Consider the following 18,909-nt stretch of genomic DNA (forward strand, 5'->3'; position numbering starts at 1 on the left):
TGGGACGAGCACAGGTGAATATAACTTTATTAGCTATTGTTTTATTGCTTTAAGGTGAAGAGGTAAAGTCAATTGTGATCCCCAAAACGTCATTCTGCGCTTATCGGTATTGACTCAGGGTTTGTCTTACTCCTGAGTGAATTTAAGATTTATAAGTAAAATAAAACGGAGACAATTTAAGGTACATGGATAGTTTTGGAAGGGTTGATGTGCGCAGAAAAGACAAGAGCATGATTTTTAAAAGGAGGCAAATATATTTGCATACTGTCGCTACATTATATCTTAAACTTCATATAAATGTAAAATAAGTTATTGTAGCAACTCTGAAGCTGGAGACACATTTCAGCTATCCATATGACCTCATATGTGGCAATAATTTCCAAAAAATGTAAAAACAGATGGCTTATTAGAGGCTTTAACAATAAACAACATCTAATTTACAACAAAAAACACAAAAACAAACAAACAAAAAATAAACCCCACACACGGAGAAAAAAATTCCAACACACAAATAAAGTTAAATAGCCAAAAAGTACTTGTACTGTACTAGCTGAACTCTGTCCCTAACTGTCTCGGTGCTTTTATGGAATAAAACTACTGATCCAGCGCAGCTGAATATGCGCAGCCCTTCTTAGTCTTTATGGCATATACAACAGGGTCCGAAGTCCACGAAAGTTTTGCTGATAAGGGGGGCCAATAAAAGCAGCCGTGCAGCAGTGTAAACACGTCTGCCTCGGCGCAAAGCGGCCCTTATTCTGTGGATTTACATAAAAGCTCCCATCAGCCGGCCCACTCATTACCATGTTTTATATTCCCCCGCTCTCAGAAAGCATCATGGCAAAGTAGCTCCATCCCTCCCCTTCAACAGGGAAGTGAAGCAGCTTCTCGGAGCAGGTGTCAGCAGCCGAAAGCCAGAGAGGGAGAAAGGAACTTTATTTTGACTTTCCTTTTGGTCTTTTCCCCACGATCCTCCCTTTCAACCCTCGGCTCCAGCGCGCACACAGTAGGCCTATGTGGTGTTTTTAATGTTCTTTAAAATGGTGTCGAAACTGACATCCTTGCAGCAGGAGCTCCTTAACGCCCTGCTGGACTCAGGAGTTACCAAAGATGTTCTGATCCAGGCCTTAGACGACCTGGACCCCAGCCCGCCGAACTTTGGAGTAAAACTGGAGAACTTGCCCATGTCGCCTCAGAGCGGCAAGATGAACGGAGGGGACGCAGATACGAAGCCCGTTTTCCTCACGCTCACCAACGGCCACAGCAAGGGCAAGCTTTCCGGCGACGAGGGCTCCGAGGACGGGGACGACTACGACACCCCGCCGATACTAAAGGAACTCCAATCGCTCAACACGGAGGAGGCCGCGGAGCAGAGGGCGGAGGTGGAGCGCATGTTGGCGTAAGTTCTCCTGACAAATTTCTATCTTCTAAAAAGTTTATATTATTTTTTTGAAATTTTATTTTTTTTATGGCAGACGAGAAGACAAGAAAGTGAAATTTGCGCATATGCTCGCTTACTTTTATCCGTCTGAGCTCGCCCAATGTGTTCTTAATTTAGAAGTTTACGCCTTTTTCAAATCAGGTTTTTAACATGTTAAAAAATATACAATAATAATAGGCAGTAATATCCCTAAAACACTTTTCAGGCTTTGTTTACAATTTTAAAATAACCCGCCACGATTAGGTTTTCACTTTCTGGTTACTAATTATCCACACGGATTATTATTTCTTTACCTTTGCAAAATATCAGCTGAACTTACTTCTATTTATTATTAACTATAGCTACTCCACCTCTCGACGATAAAAACGCCGGGCGCACGGACTCCACAAAAATAAAGTAACGATACAACTTCTATTATTATTATTATTATTATTATTATTATTATTATTATATTTAAATCAATTTGACTGTGACAATTTTTTTGTTTTTCCGGTTCTTCCTCTGTCTGTAAACCCCTCTCACGGAAAAATCATATCCCATCACGAAGCCATTTCTTTCTAATTATTCTCGTTCAAACCACTCATCGTCGTTGAACTAATATTTGAGGCTCTATCATCCACTAACAGCACCGGAAGAATATCAAAACGAACCCACGTGTAGTTAAGTTATTATTAATTTTATTCTATAAATCATCAACTGAAAGATACACAGTGGCGTGTGATTAGAGTGAATGGAGATCTGGTTATTCATTGTCAAAAGTTATAAACTAACATCTCCCACTTAACCCACAGACTTAGATGTAGGCCTCCACATTCTCCAAAACAAACAGACGTGCGCAGATTTGCAATAATTACCGATGTCCGAGTGTCTGGGCCTGTTAGTGTCTGATTGCACGGTAAGGCTCAATTTCCACTCGTCTCTTTTTTAAATAGACACCGCTGCAACAAAAATTAACCAGAATATAAAGGTACAGTTTTACCACTTAAACTTAAAATTTGAAGTTAAATTTATATATGATATAAATTCCATACAACTTAATGTAGTTTTTTTTTTTTTTAAATCACTTAACGGAGTTTTCCTTGAGGTTAAATTTTAATTTTAGAGCCTAATATATGACTGTAACCTAAGGTTTGATTATCATCTTAAGAAATTCTGCATTTTTACATTTTTAAAGAATATCCTGCTGTTTGTGCTATACTAAATTATGTCTTGTTTTATTTTTTATTTTATACTTTGAGTAGATCAGATATTTAAAGTTAAGACAGCCTATGTAAAGTTTGTTTTATGGTTTTAATTTCGATTTTTACTCTTTCTATATTAAATCGAAGAGTTTAGGTAACAATGCTGCTTAAATCTACTCTGAGCTGAACTAACCTTTGGAAATATTTACAGCTCACTGAGCAGGCTGGAATAATAAATGGGTTGTCTGTGTTGGAGACTCTTTATTTTTACAAACCCCTTAAACTCCAGGCTTTGAAAACAGGGAAACAACAAAAGGGAACAAGTTCATGACTAGTTGTTTCACTTTTATATTTACTTTAAATATGAACTTTTAAAACCATTTCCACATCTGAAATGATACAATCTCACATGAACTAGTGATTTAATAGCATGACTATTCCAGAACTCTTTATTTGAGCCTCAAAGTTTGAGTAAATGGTGGATTTTCTTTTCATAACTTTCCCCTGAACGCTGCACGTACTTGAGTGCTGCAATGAACCATGTTTTCTGCCCCTGTTGTTCTAACTGAACGCAGAGAGGATCCATGGCGTGCTGCCCGCATGATCAAAGGTTACATGCAGCAGCACAACATCCCCCAACGCGAGGTGGTGGACATCACAGGGCTAAACCAGTCTCACCTTTCCCAGCACCTCAACAAAGGAACGCCCATGAAAACACAGAAGCGAGCGGCCCTTTACACCTGGTATGTCAGGAAACAGCGGGAAATTCTACGACGTAAGTTAATATTTGAGTTTCTCACAGCTTGGCCACAGCCTGAAATGTTTAGCTGGCAGCAGCACGCTGCTTTATTTGGGTTTGAAACCTGTAGGGATATCATGTTTCCTCACCCTGAAGAATGGCATGTACATGCAACTATTTTTCATTATGCATCAAAAGTGAAAATGCATCTAATTTATACATTCAAAGTGCCAAACTTTGTATAAGAAAGCATTTTGATATCAGCGTTATTGAACAAGCCTCTTCTTATTTTCAGAGTTCAACCAGGCAGCTCATGGTCCTGGCAGCAGTATGGCTGACAAAGGAAATCCAGATCAGGGTTATTATTTTGCAGAGTTCAATCCATCCGGTCAGAGCATGGGTCAGCCCGGCGAAGAGGTGGGCATCGAACCCTCCTGTAAGAAAATGAGGCGCAACCGCTTCAAATGGGGGCCTGCGTCCCAGCAAATCCTGTACCAGGCCTACGAGCGGCAGAAGAACCCCAGCAAGGAGGAGCGGGAGGCTTTGGTGGAGGAGTGTAACAGGTAGACACACATGAGGCCACTTTTAGCACAAAAATGCTGCCCGTGCAGTGCTACCGCCACATTCTCACCTGGTGTTGTTCCCCGCAGAGCTGAGTGTCTTCAGAGAGGTGTCTCCCCCTCCAAAGCTCAAGGCCTCGGCTCTAATCTGGTCACGGAAGTGCGAGTCTACAACTGGTTCGCCAACCGGCGTAAAGAGGAAGCCTTCAGGCAGAAGTTGGCCATGGATGCAATCACTGCTCCGAGCCACGGCATCAACCCTCTGCTCTCTCATGGCTCACCGCATCATCCCCAGGCCAGCGCTTCACCTCCAAGTAAGATGTCAAGTGGTGATGCTTTGCAAGCGGTTCGGCAGATTACACATGCTAACATCAGCCTATGGGAGACTTGATGACGGTGGCGCAAAAGGTGCATGATTTCATTTTCTTTGGTGTAAAACTATTGTGAGGAAAGCACAGAGGCTCACAGTTGATGTGATCAGAGAGCCAGAGAAAGACAGGACAAGTGATCAATGAGCGTGAGTGAGTGAGCTGAGCGAGTGGCATTGTTATTCTGATCTTTGAAAACACTGAGAACAATCCACATTGTACCTGCAATCTCCACTCCAAAGTCAGCATGGAGAGGCATGATACAAAGGGCAGCAACCCCGTGACAGGCCAGGGTCAGGCCAGGGTCATAGAAGGGGGAACAGACATCACCTCGATGTACCACCTTCATTTCCACATTTCCTCCTTCCATCGAGTTTTCTAAGGACTCACGGAGTTGCCAAAACAAGGAGAAGGCTGTGGACTGTTGCTCTGACCATTTCACCTTGCCTTTATGTTTGCATCCAAACTAATTAGTATTGACTGAGTTTACCTAGCGTATACTACATAAAACAAAGCAGCTAGGGCTCACAGAGCATTATCCCCATGCCATCACTCACCCTCCATAAACCTCTGTGTTCAGAGACTCACTCAGATCCCATTGTTATCCTCTTGTGTTCGAACACGAGTCCAGCTTTGAAGGGGAGACTAATGGTTTGCTTTGTCTTGCTCTTTTACCTTTCCATAAACTGGTCCCACTTGTGGATTGTCTATTTGCTTAAGGTTTTTTGTCTCCTTGTTTTTGTTGAGAACACCTGAGCAGGCCTGGATATCAGGATGCAAAGAAAGGAAGGTTTGGTGCATGGCGGAGAGCACTTTGTTTCACCAAAATCTCTCTGCTGGCTGCTTACAAGGTGTCCTGCTGGCATCATGCTGACAGCATCAGCTGTTTTTCAGTGTCATCCCCTGAACTGACAATAATATCCCAGTGGGGCACCTCATTGCGTTGCTAGGGCACGGCCTGTATTATGCATGCTTAATGGACAATTAAAATCCTTTGCTGCTACATCTCCCAGGCCTTTGATAAGGGGCTCCTCTGATTCTACTCTCTATACTCTGCTCCAGCAGGAGGTCCCATTGTCTGTGGTGTATTAGAAGACTGCAGTCACTGTAACCTAGGTTCATTTATCTTGGCTGGGCCTGGAGGAGGACTGAATTTAAAGCCCCCCCTCCTCACCTTCATGGACATTAGTATAGTTGCTGAGGCTGGTCGCAGACTTGGAGCAGCAGGAGCTGTCCACTGTGGTATTGGCTCTTTTCTGGCCAGACAGGACTGATGACCCCTTCTTCGCCTATAGAGAAAGCTGGTAACCCCCCTCCTTAAACTGCCGCCACACCTTCAGTCTTACAAGGGAGGTCACTTCTGGGTCATTTCAAAGGAACTCCTCTTAGTCAGGGAGTTTTTATTGATTTTGCTTTGGTTCGTTGATCAGTTGGTCACAACTGGATAGACAGTCAAACAGTGTGACGTGCATTTTTGGTGGTGACCTTTTTAGGAAATGAAACTGATCTTTCAAGCAGATTGCTTACAGTATTTTATCGCAGCCGTCTGTGTCGTCCCATGTAATAAGTGCCTAATATTCATCCACTCATGTTTACTGAGCTTATCAAAAGCATCTTATTTAGCCGTTATTCTTTAAAGTAGGAGCTCCTCAAACAAATTTATAGGTGTCATTAAAATGGTATGGTTATCAATCAGCATTTTCTTGGCCAAAGAAAAAATAAAAATGAATGAAAATCATTCAAAAATCCTAATTTTTGTATTGAAGTTCTGCGTTTTACAATTATTATTTTTTTAAAGCTGAATCTAAAAAAGCCTGATGTCTTCTGTATACCCTTTTACAGTGAGGCTAACCTAACAGTGAGCTACTGTTAGTTTCATCAACAAAACTGGGAGTTTTCAGCATGAAAGTTACTTTTACTCTTTATGCAAAAAGTCATTTTTTTATCAGCAGGAGCAGTCAGTATCTGCATGGCTCCACCAAGGCTAAAAATTCCCTCCACAAACTGAGTTCCTGGATCCAGAAGGATGTCTGGATTGTATTAGATTTTAATATATTCTAAAAATGGTGGTTTTAAATTATTCTGTTTTACTTTGATAGGAATATGTAAAAGCAATCTTACATGAATTCAGATTTCCATGGACAAAAGCGAATCACGTGCATGTTAGTCCAAGCTGCTAAAACATTCGTGTCATTTATTGAGTTATTCTGCTAACAAGCAGACAAACAAATCGGACCAATCACGTAACCTGGTTTGTGAAGATAATGCTTGTCTTTTTGTTAAGCAGGATTCTGAATAGACAACTTTTGCTTGTGATGGAGTGTTTTAGATTGATGGTAATTTGACAGCTGAAGCTAAATTGCGCTGTGTAAGCTGAACTGTGTTGTTCTGCACGTTACCAAACTAGCAAACTCAGAAGTTCCAGATCAGATACAGTAGCATGTGTGGGTTGTGTTGCTTTCTGTAACCTCAGGCTAGCTTAAAACAGGGACACACACACAGAAGGAATGGCCTAGCTCTGCACTTTCCAGTGCTCCCAGAGTGCTACAAAGAGGAGACTGGCTACGTCCTGCAGAGACCCAGGAGGTCTGTCATATTCAGCGGCACTACAATGAGCACTGCCTGGGGTTGGGGAGGCAGGCTTTGATATTACATGGGTCACACAGGGAGCTAGAGGCTTTTAAACCTGCTGAAGGTCCATGCTACCACTCCCATCCTGAAGTTCTCGCCCTCCCCCTGCTCTCAAAAAGCAAGTTGCAGTTTTTTTTCTTGACTGGGCCGTCAAAAAGACTAGAAACCCTAGTTTCTAACTTTAGTTTGTGGAAGTCTGAGCTTCCCTGCAGCTTAAATTACTACAGAAGCCAAAGAAACAAAACTCTCCTGAATAGCATCCTTTAAGAGGTGGCCCAGCTCCGAGATAACTGACTTTTTATGAGTCCTCCTCTATTGTGTGGCAATGGGGGTCATGAGTCCAATGGAGTGCTTTATTGTTCTGTGGCAGTGTTTACAAGGCACGGCGGGGTGTTGTGGGGTTGATAGTATGTTGCAGGACACAATATGATGTCTGTTGGCCGTACAAAATGGAGGACAGGTACTTTAGAGGATGAAATATGACAGCAGCTTTGAAGTAGCTGCATTTTAACTATCCATATTCAAAGCAATAGCTCCGCATTATCAGATGTGCTTGCATGAAATATGTTTGCTTTACTGGCGATAGTTAAATGAAAAGATTGCTATTACTTGCATATCTCTTAAATGAGAAGCTTAACAAGAGTTCGTATTTTAAAAGAAAGACTTGGAGCAGGAGTGAAAAACTTTAAAATCAGCATCTAGAAGATCTGGAAGCTCACCCAGTAACAGGTTATCGGATTTCCTAAACCTGTACAAAGACAGATTTCGGCAAATGTAGAGAAATGGTGTCTCAAGATTGTTATGGTTAAAGCTGTAGATGCATTGATAAAGATGGAGCTGTAAACTACAGCGATTTCATGATTAGTGGTTTTGGCAAAATCTCATTAGAAGCAAACTAAACTATACGATTTGCACAGCAACACCTAGAAATCGATGTCCCTCTCATTGCTCACCTATTGTGTCAAAGCCTCTCCCTCTTTTTATCTCGAAATGTGTGCATATCAATACTTCCGACTTCTGCAGGGTGTTCCGGCTGTCACACCTGGGTCAGGGACGTGGGACTTGGGGAAGATGATGTTGATCTTAGTGCAAACAGAGTCTGTCTCTGCACTGTTACTGAGGGAGGGAAGCACTGTGTGACAGTGCGAGGTTGAAACCACAGGATAAGAATGTGTTTGGCATTGCTTGTAATTGTGTAATGTTTACTCTGTTGATATCAGAGGGAGGCCTGCATCAGCAAACATACATTTGATTGTCAGTTGGGAGGTGGAGCATTCCTATGGGCCTCCAGTGAGAGACAGAAAGTAGTCTAGACGGGGGATTAAGTGATATCATTAAATTTATTCTCATCGATTCACTGTGAATCTCTTTAAACTGTTTGAAATATAACAAAAACTTGAAAGTTTGGAATGTGGACTGTAACTAGGCTCCCAGTTTTATAAGACACTTTTTATTCTCATTTTCAGTTCCATTTTTATTTACTCTATGGCAGTTTCTTAGTATGATTACCAATTGAAAAAATGTCATTATCTATCATTCTGAGTTTGCATGCTGGGCGTTGGACCAGAGCCTCTCATACAAGCTGTTTTAGTCTCATCTCCTTTAGGCCAGCCTCCAACTTTCTTGTGATTGGCTGCCACTTGCAAACAGAAGGATAGGTCTCCAGTAGGGGGATTTGAGAAGACCGGCTTAACTAATCTGACTAATCTTAACTAAGTAACGGATTATCAGAGACTGAAACAGACACCCAATAGAAATGGCTAAATTATTGAAATGAAAATGTGAAAAAACAAAACAAACAGCAAATCAACACAATGGCTAGCAATTAAAAATGTTAGCTAGTGGTATAAATAAGCAAATAAATATTTAACTAAAACGTCTTAATAAAAAGCTTGTATAGTTAACTAAAAATATAAATAAAAAATTGGATATCTTGATTGAATGTGCAGATTTTTCATTAGATAATAGTTTGGGTAAATAAACAAAAAGGTTTTAGCTGATAGAATAGATAAACAAAAATGGTAACTAGTGATTACTAATCGTTAACTGACAGCAGAGATGAATACATAGAAATATTGGGTAAAACTGACGATAAGGAAATTTTAATGTTTAGCTAATATATATAAAAGGGGGCTATAAAGGATTAACAGTACAGATAACAGTTTAAATTGCTAGCTGAAATTATGCTGAAGGTAAACAAATAAAAATAATTAGGTAATAGTATTGATAAATAAAGCCCCAGTATTGAGTACCCAAGTTAAATAGGTAGCACAAACACAAAACCTGAAAGACATAGCTGACAAATCTTAATTTCACCTGTTTAGTATTGACAAGCTAATGTTTCCGCCATTTGGCCTTCAATTCATGCTAGTGCTACCTATCACACTAGAGTTATATGATTTAGATTTAGCATCGTGCATAAATGTGCTGAATCTGTGCTGCTCGTATTTAGTGAGTGAAACAAATAAACAATTAGCTGAAATCATGTAACAGCAAGTTTAGCTAGCAAAAACACAAATAAAATGTGGATGCTTTTGGTTGAAAGTACAGATAACAGCTGAAACTATTAGCTAATAGCACAGATAAACAAATTGAAATACAAATTGAAATATCTCGTTACAAATATATATCTGTTTAAAGTACAGCTAAAAGTTAAAATTATTAAAATTGCTAAAAGTAGATAAAATAGTTGGATAATAATATAGATAAAACTCCAGTTTTGAGTACCTAAAGGCACCTAAATAGCACTAATAGTACAAAACTTTAGATAAATAGCTGACAAATCTTTATTTCAGCAATTTATTTTTGCTATGCCATTAAAAATGCTAATGTTTTGGCTCTGCAACCATCATTACAGTTTTGTGCTAGTGTTACTTATTATGGAGTTATATGATTTTGATTTAGCATCATTTACTGAGAAGGCACATCCTCTTCAGAGACTGAAACAAATAAGATTCTTAGCTGGAAATACACAATGAAATTTTTTTAAATATCTGGGTAAAAATGTAAAAAAAAAACCCCAAAAAAACCCCCCAGGTATTTTTGTACAAAGTACGAAAAAGTACAGATAACAATTGAAATTATTGGACAATAGTATAGATAAACACATAAAAATGTTAGTTAGAAATACATTGCTAATATATTGCTAGCTACAAATATGAATAAAAATGGGATTAGTTAACAGTATGGCTAACAGTTGGAAGCTAAATACACTGGAATAAAAGCTGATGATATTTAATATATTAGCTAAAACATCGAAAGCCCCATTTAATATGTTCCTAAGCATAATGTACAACTATTAAGTGAAACAGTAGCCTAAAGTAGTGGAGGAAATGTGAAAGTAAAGTTAACATTAGAGTCTAAATGATATACTTTTTAGACAATTCATTAAGTACAGCTACCATTACTCTTAATGACAGTTATTAAAATACCTTGGACCAAATATATTGCTCTATAAGGTGAAAAATAAAAAAGCACTAGGGACAACCTTTGTTCAAACTGAATATCTTTTCGTAACCCTGACGTAATACAAACATCATTGGTAATGTTTGTATGCTGGTCACAGAGTCTGATGGGAGTCCTGCTTATGTGAGTGCATGTACACAGTGAATGGCCTTGGCTAAGCTGCTCAGATAGCAGCAGTGGACGGGTCACTGTCTTTGTTTGCTTAGTCCTCCCCTATCCGAGTCAAAGAGCAGGTGAGTGCGGTGGGTTGGAGTGACAGTGTCACTGCTCAGCACTGACGAGCCAATGCTCTTCACTGCCCTATATACCTGCAATAGTTGCAGCACACAGCGACCGTGAGGCAAGACAAGTTAAGTTAACCTGCTCTCTCTCTGGTTCTCTCTCTCTCTCAGTGAGATACGGGCAAGTTCCCAGTGAGGTCACCTCCTCCTCGGCCATCAGTCACCACAGTAGCAACGCAATGGCGACCAGCCAGTCAGTGCTCCAGCAGGTGTCTCCGGGAGGACTGGACCACAGCCACAGTCTGCTGTCACCCGACGCCAAGATGGTGAGTGAACACACCTGGGCCCTGGTGGCCTCAGATTAGATAAGAACCTGCCTGCGTTTAGCATAAACGTACAAAGTAGGTTCCTGAACCTCCTCTCCCATGGACGTGCTGGCAAGAGCCAACAATTAGCACATTGTGCTGCTGTGTTTGGAAGGTGGAGCCACGGTGGCTGTACTAGCAGGCAGCCATCACCAAAGTGCACCAGGCATGTTCATCTCTCAGCCAATAAACCTGACAAAGAAACATTCTGTTCCTATTGATTAAATGCCTCACAAAGAGGAGCCAAAGGTGGAGTGTTGCTTGTTCTGCCAGAGAAATGACGCCAACATTTGATCATGCCCGATACTTTTTTTTCTGCATCTACTTCTCCCCTTTTCCCTAGTTCAATATTTGATCAGTGATCAGGAAACCTGTGCATTATTCAAATCATCAGGGATTACAGTATCCGTCCGTTTGAACTGTTTATTTTGTTTGGAAACTGGGGAAAAATTAGTCATACAGCACAGTTTACCTCTGCCCTGCATTATGTGAAATGAGGGCAGGCATTGTAGTGTGCGGCAGGTCAGAGCTGTCAGTTGTTTTACGCAGATGTGAGTCAGGCCAAGTTCTCCTCTGTGGGCAGGAGGCTGTAGTCAAATAAACGCAGCCCCACTGAGGGGGAGGATCCAGATAAAGATTACTGTAAATGTTGGGTGAAGCATTTGTTTGAAGCCACATGCGCGGAGAATGCGCAACGCCAACTCACACAGCCTTCTCGGCGACATTTTATTATGATTTTATTTTCCTTGGAATTTTTTTCTTTATCAGTATGTTCTTGTGTGTGATGGGAATTACGCAACTGTGGTGTCGTACAAAAGAATCCGAACTGAGTCAACATTTATGTCTGTTGTTTGTCTAACTGCCAACATCTCTTTCACTTTGAACATGAATTTATGTGAATTTACATAGCCAGTACTCTGATAACTCTGAGTGTAGTGCTCAGCTAAAAACAAATAGTACTGCTATAAAACTGTACTGTAATTTTATTTCCATGATCTCTTTACAGATTTCAGGTTCAGGTGGAGGACTTCCTCCGGTCAGCACACTCACAAACATCCACAGTTCCCATCACAGCCATCAGCAGACACAGAACCTCATCATGCCTCTGTCTGGAGTCATGGCCATAGCACAAAGTATGTCTAGCATACATCAATACAAATTTTCGCTTGTTCTAAAGGCACGCGGTGACTGACATCTTACTTGGGTGTCACCAGGTTTAAACACATCGCAGTCTCAAACGGTGCCAGTGATCAACAGCGTGGCGGGAAGTCTTGCAGCACTCCAGCCGGTGCCGTTTTCCCAGCAGCTCCACAGCCCTCATCAGCAGAGCCTGATGCAGCAGAGTCCGAGCCACATGAGCCAGCAGCCGTTCATGGCCTCCGTCACACACTCACACAGTCAGTAACACATTTTGATTGTTTTTGTCAGTCCAGTAGGCACTAGTATGCATTTTTAACAAGTTTTTGGAGGTTTCTAACATTAGCTTTTAGGCCTTGTGTTAAAACAAAGCACAACTTGTAACCAGACAGTTTTAATGTGTTTATTTAGACATAAAAAAAACTTTGATGTGATTTGAAGCTTTAATGGGGAGGAGCTCAGAGTAATCCAGCCTAAAACAACACCACAATCAGCCACCATGCTTCCATCTGGTCTGATTTCTCTCTCAAAGTCAGTTTTTGTGGTTTAAAGCAAAGAGTTCCCACCCTGACTCTTAATAACTAAAGCACAAATAAAAGTGGAAGAAGATAGTTTGTAAATGTTGCTGAATATAATATTACACACCAGGTATGCAGCTTCCTCTCTGCAGCTGTAGATCAGCTCTTAACCTTAATAAATATTTACTTGTCCCTGTTATGGAAGTGTAATAATCTATTATGTCTCCCTTTTTCAGTGTATCCGCACAAACAAGAACCCCCGCAATATTCCCACCCGTCACGTTTCTCCTCAGCCATGGTGGTCACAGACGCCAACAGCCCCCTCAGCTCCATATCCTCGAGCAAGACGGTGAGACTTTAACCCCGTGCCACAAACAGCTACAGTTAGACGCACCTTCTGACCGCTTCCCCTACCCGCCGATGATGATTTCAGTTCGAGTAATTACGGGGACATTTGCATGAGAATCACCGTTCAATTTGCATTTTATATTGTAATTCTTTGCAACTGTCGTGTTTCCCTGCTGATGCACAAAAAAAAGAAAAATCCTTCTCACCTTACTCTGACTGAGAGAAACAGCACCATCAAAGCTCGCTGCAACAGCAGGAACTAGATCACAGCAGGGAGAAGTGTGTGTGTGTGTTATGACGGTGTGCTGACTTGTTTGATTCCTGTCACATTAGGACGCTCCTGTAAACAAGATGGTGCAACTTGGGGGTCTCTCCTGGGTAAATACAATTTTATTAGTTCAGTCACGCAGTTTACATGAGTGAAATTATCAAACTCAAACACACATCAAATCACTTAGGACAGTTGTGGCTGTGCACGTTGATCCCTTTGCTTTCTGTTTACGGCTGATGTTCAAACACTTTCATTAGGAGAGACGGATGTATGGATAGGACACTCCTCAGAATTCCTATTTCCTCTTAAACAGCTGTCTAATCAATCACATGTTCCCTCAGCCTGAACGCCTCTTGATTAATGCTCCCTATTTTCACTTTCCTCTGCCCGACGAGACTTACCTCTGCGATCAGGAAATGAGACCTGTTAATCAAAGTTCTCAACCCCTGTGTGCTGCAGCTTTCCTCCATGCTACAGTGAGGCTGGAGATGAGATGGGCTGGGTGAGGGGGCGGCGGCTTTTTTTTTTCTCCTTTTTTTTTTTTCTAATTACATCTCTTCCTCTTTCCTACTTCTCCCTGCTCTCGGTGATCGCTCTAGCCTGAAATGTTGTCCACGGTGCTTTCACACACTCAATTTCCCACGCTGAGACAGAGTGATTGTACCGTGAGCTGCTACTGCCAGACTGATGGCTGCAGGGGAGGATAGCTGAGAACGCTGTGTATCCTGTGAGCAGCAAATAGCAAAAACTCCTCTAACCTAAGTGTTACTGCCTCCTTAAAACTGACTAAAAATAGATGTTGTCACCTGTAGTGGTAGGTCCTTTGTTTAAGTAAAAGCACTAAAACCACTAATGTAAAAATGGTTTTAAACTTTTTTTATTACCTAATATGTTCAACCTATATGGAGATCCCTTTTGTTGGTGAAGCCGTCTGTAATATTTTCGTTTTTGTGAGTTGAACACAACATATTAGCCAAGAAAAAAAAGATATTTATTCTTTATTAATGATATCATGGATCTGTGTGCTCAGATTATCGTTATTGTTTGATAAGGATTTCTCTATTTATCGTCTGAATTAATAAGTTAATCGTGTAGCTAAATGCAGTTTTATTAGACCGCATCAAATGGACAAAATATTTAATTTTAAATAAGAATTTTATGAATAATTACATCTTGAAATCTCAGCTTTTTTCTCTACCAGATTATAGCAGGTTATTTTTGTAAAAATGAGGCTTTAGCTGTATTTTGTCATAATATTTTAAACGCATTTTGGGGTAAAATGTTAGCCATAAAGGAAGGGAAGTACAAAGTAGCATAAAATTCCAGACAAAGTGCACATATACTCGGTTATTTTATACCACTTCTTTTTTATTTAGTGACCTGTTAGCCCCAAAGCTTTCCGAGGTATTTTCTTATCAGGACTTTATTTGGATAGGTTTGCCTCCTTGTCGTGACACCAGCATGCTCGGGCTTTATAACACTTGCTGTTTACTAACCTTTCATTATACCTGAGTCTGCTTCAAACTCGCCTCTGCTCAGAGAGCCGCCGTCTAATGACTCAGGTCTTGGCTGCGTGTCAGCTTTATCAGGTGACGCTGTTTGCTGGCTGGGGGGTCACACCGGGGTCAGCTGCCTCCACCCCTAGAGAGGCAGGTGAAAAATAAATTCCACAAACAGTCTAAACGAAGAGAGCGTTTCAATGGAAACGGCTTTTCAGAGTTAGGAGAAGAGGGATGAGGAATGTATTTGGTCAGGTGTGGCGCATCAAGGTGGAGGGCTGCAGGAAGTATTCACTGAAGTAAAAGTAGAAATGTGACACTGCACAAGTAAAAGTCTTGCATTTGCAGTCTTAACTGATAAAAGAAATTTGTTCAGTTAATTCATCTGTATTTTGAAGATCCAGTAAAGGCTAAGCTAACTGGGCAAAGTTGTCTTAATTAATTACTGATGTCAGCGTATGTGAGAAACCATTCTGCCTGAAAAATTTGCTGGCAGCTGCTGCTAACCTTTGAACGTTGCAGTGAATTCAGTATTTTTAGCCCTTCAGCAAGTAGTTTTTGAAACAGACACAAGATTAAAAGTGAACTAAAACCATCCCAGATGATGATGATAACGTGACAGTTGCTCTTTCTCTCTCATTCACATGAATGAAATAGTTGATAGCCTTTATTTACCTCAGCTGCTAAAGGTAACTGGCCTTGTCCTCTGTTTGATCAACCGGTCACGAGTACCGCTGATCCTCTACCCTCTTGCCGTAGAATGCTCTTGTAATAACACGTCTGCTTTAAATTAACAGCCATCAGCTCTCGTTTTGTTTTGTTTTTTAAGAATTAACCCCTCATTTCTTGAAAAGGCTTTTATTTTGAAACATGTGAAGTGAAGTTTGTGAAGAAATACGAATACTGACCGTCTGACAGCTGGTCACTTATTCGGGTGTTATTCTACATAGCAGAGAATAAGTGAAGGAGAAACCATCGCACAGGAGAGAGAGAACATCAGCAGCTCATGGTACTGGTCAGATTGGAGCCGAGGCTGGAGATAGAGTTGACTTTATGAAGCGCTTCTGCTCTTTAACAAATAGGTTTGTAAGGAATGAAGCCCTGGCTGATTGAATCCATGTTTTTGATAAACTGCCTGGCTTTGAATGCTTTTTTGTCTCACAATTAGCTTCATACATTTTGTAGCACATGAAAAACACCATATCTATTCCATTCCATTCAATTGTATTTATATAGCGCCAAATGACAACAACAGTCGCCTCAAGGCGCTTTATATTGTAAAGTAACAAGGTTAACAACTGAAAATCTACACCTGACGGTGCCAGTGTGCTAAAGACGTCTTTCCACTGACCCCAAATGGCTAAAATATCACCTATGGCAGCTTTGTCATTGACTGGTTCTGTTACTTTGGTGGATCATTATAATTTGGTATTAATTAGTGATCGCTTCATTATACTGAGGTATAATATAAAATAAATGCACATTTCTTCTATATATTTGAAACATCAGGTACATGAAATGTTCCCTTTATGCCGTCTAATTCAACCAATATGACGATCGCGCTTCGTTCATTTTTTTAAGCTTATCCATAAACAGCCATTCACCCCATTAACATATAGAAAAGGGTCAGAATGACAGGAATTCACTGTAGTCCATCATCACCGTTGTGTGTCTGTATATGTAAATTACTGGACAGATTGTATTTATTGTTTTATGAAACACAGCCTTGCTTCGTCTGACATTTCTCTCATCCTCCACCTCCACAGTGTCCTCTTCAAGCTTGGTGAGAGCGTCCACCTGACTTCCTCGGTGCCCGGCAACCAGAGCGCATTTTTCCACCCTCTCATCGCGGTGACCATGACAACTCCTAATAACCCGCAACAGCGTGCCGGATGATGAGTCAGTCAACAGACGCAGAGGAGTGACGACGGCGGGCATGGCGGTGGAAATGAGAAAAGGGGACAGTGGAAAAAAAAAAACCAAACCCCCCCCAACTCACCTGCACCTGAAAGGGAGGAGTCTGGATTTCCCTCTGTGGCACACAAATGATCAACAGGGATGTATGATTTTAACCGAATCTTTTGAAAACAGTGTTCAGTTTTCCATCCTCCCGTCTCTCTCTCTCTCTCTCTTTTTTTGTTTTTAACAATTTGCAGTCATCCTCTGTTGTGACATTACCAAGGAACAAAAATCGGGCACCAAAAACTGCTCACGAACCAGACTGAAGGCTCTGCGATGACTTTAACTGTGATCTAAGGTGGAAATACAAAGTCACGCTGGCACTAAGGGACAGAGACACTGATCTGCTTGTGTGCAGGCCGAGGTAGGACTGGGCTGAAAGCCTTGCGCGTGAGCAGACTACGTGACAATCACAATAACCTTTATTGATCTTGCGTTTGACATTCTAAAAGTCTTCCATGTTATTCTTTCACACTCGGTTTACTGTACTAGCAGTAGTGCAAAGGATGAATGCCTGTTTGTCATTCCCAGTTGTTCAGTGTGTATACTGTGATTGAAAAAGACTTTGACAATCTTGAAAGGACTATGCAATGCGTCTGTAGGTGTATGCAATGCTTTGTATAACTGGATTCTGCACAAAACTCCACACACTTGTACACTGTCAGTGAAAACAGCTGCCTGTAAATAAAAGAAAAGCACATTGGGTGTAAGAGTGACAAAATATGCCAAAGTATAGGAGCTTCGATTGCAGCTGCGTGTCTCATAAGCTACTCTGCCACATTTGTAATCTTGGCCTTGCCTCAGTCGTCGAGGGAAGGACTGAGTCACTGACTCTAAATGTGTCCCTTCCCCTTCAGGAAACCTCTGACTGTTGTTTGCACATAGATTCAGGTGAATTTCAGGAATGGGACCCGCCCTCTCTTTATCTCTCCCACGTCCTTCTTCAATCCGAAATAGTACAAATATTGTTAATAACTCCTCATCATAAAATATATATCACAGGATCTCCCCCCCCCCCCCCCCCCCCCCCCCCCCCTTGAGTAGAATGATAATAATGTCAAGTATTCAGAAACAAAACAAACATAAAAGTCAGACAATGTTGTGACAGGAACGGCTCTAATCATTGCAGGATTCCAGAAAGGCTGAGAAATGTCGGGGAGAGGAGCAGCTGCTGTGGGTACAGACGCCCACGCTAACAGTATTAAGGTTTGTTCAGAGAGATACCAAAGTGGGGTTCATGCAAATTTGATATCCCTCCCTCCAGCATCCTTCTTTCTCCCCTCCTCCTTCCCCTCTCTCATAGGTGGATACCTCTGAATCACCTCTTACTCAGTCATACCATTAATTTTGTGTGCCAAAATTCCAAAATCTTGCTTTTGCTCTCTGTCTGAACACACCGTCGCAGGCTCATTAGCTGGACAATAGTGAACCAAATTTAGCACCAACCATGAGTTTTCTTCTTGCTTTAAGAACCTGTGAGACAAAAAAGGCATTTATGCAAACACAACTGGCATGTAAGATGTGGCAGATCCAGTCTCCTGTTCAATATTAGGTCATAATATTGTTATTATTATGTCATTGGTTTGTGACTGTTATAGGCATATTTACTGCCGTCTGATCAGAAGGCACTCGTACTTGTTTGACAGGACATGATTTTCTTTTCCTCCTAATGTATTATTTTTGTATAAAATCGAAATCAATCTTAAATCATTATTTATACTTTGTGAGAAAATATTGGTATTTCAAGTAAAATGTGTTCCTTTTTTCAAACTGACCATGTGTTTGTCGTCATTTTGATTCACAGAGCTCAACAATGGTACATCTATCATTTATAATCATCCATCCACCCACACTGTAACCACCCTGCCCGTTACTGTGTTAAAACTGAGCTGTAAAAGAAATGCAGCGGAGTAAAAACGGCGTTTAAAGTAATATGAAATTTGAAATGGGTTTCTGCCCATTGAGATGAAAAAGTGTTTTAGTGTAAGTACTATCAGTTTATGATGCCAACAAAGATGTAGTCGTGTTGCAGCGTCATAAATCAGCCGCTTTGAAGTTCACAGATCTAAAGTGCACGTTACGCTTCCAGCAATAAGGTCGCTGAACCCTGTTGATAGCACAAATCATTTCAGACTTTACATCTTACTGACACTGAGCACACTCTAAAAAATGTAGTAGCATTACAGTTTTTGCTGAGACATCATATCAT

At 40.9% G+C, this 18,909-nt stretch overlaps 1 protein-coding gene across 4 annotated transcripts; it reads left to right on the forward strand.

The window, feature by feature from the left end:
• The first annotated feature begins 787 nt into the window (after positions 1 to 787).
• On the forward strand, positions 788 to 17,731 carry hnf1ba (HNF1 homeobox Ba). Of its 4 annotated transcripts, none has more exons than XM_086261948.1 (10): positions 788 to 1,396; positions 3,195 to 3,394; positions 3,654 to 3,921; positions 4,009 to 4,232; positions 10,775 to 10,929; positions 11,975 to 12,101; positions 12,183 to 12,365; positions 12,860 to 12,972; positions 13,305 to 13,349; positions 15,692 to 17,731. In XM_086261948.1, exons 1-10 carry the CDS (start codon positions 1,026 to 1,028, stop codon positions 15,782 to 15,784), a joined length of 1,779 nt encoding a protein of 592 aa, XP_086118074.1. In that variant the 5' UTR covers positions 788 to 1,025; the 3' UTR covers positions 15,785 to 17,731. The 4 variants fall into 4 exon arrangements, with proteins under 4 accessions (XP_086118074.1, XP_086118071.1, XP_086118072.1 ...); XM_086261946.1 differs by having other exon boundaries at positions 790 to 1,396; positions 16,508 to 17,731; XM_086261945.1 differs by having other exon boundaries at positions 789 to 1,396; positions 13,305 to 17,731.
• Positions 17,732 to 18,909: the final 1,178 nt, after the last annotated feature.

The sequence above is a fragment of the Aulonocara sp. 'chitande type north' Nkhata Bay genome, linkage group LG14 (genome assembly GCF_057382095.1).
Source record: "Aulonocara sp. 'chitande type north' Nkhata Bay isolate Kocher_YH1m ecotype deep benthic linkage group LG14, A_spYH_male_GT1.1, whole genome shotgun sequence".
Taxonomy (NCBI): Eukaryota; Metazoa; Chordata; class Actinopteri; order Cichliformes; family Cichlidae; genus Aulonocara; species Aulonocara sp. 'chitande type north' Nkhata Bay.

Excerpts from the sequence above, each read along its gene's own strand:
- hnf1ba (XM_086261948.1), top strand. The coding sequence starts at position 1,026 with ATGTTCTTTAAAATGGTGTCGAAACTGACATCCTTGCAGCAGGAGCTC. Across the intron at positions 3,395-3,653 it reads ACAGCGGGAAATTCTACGAC|AGTTCAACCAGGCAGCTCAT; the intron begins GTAAGTTAATAT and ends TCTTATTTTCAG. Across the intron at positions 3,922-4,008 it reads TTGGTGGAGGAGTGTAACAG|AGCTGAGTGTCTTCAGAGAG; the intron begins GTAGACACACAT and ends TGTTCCCCGCAG.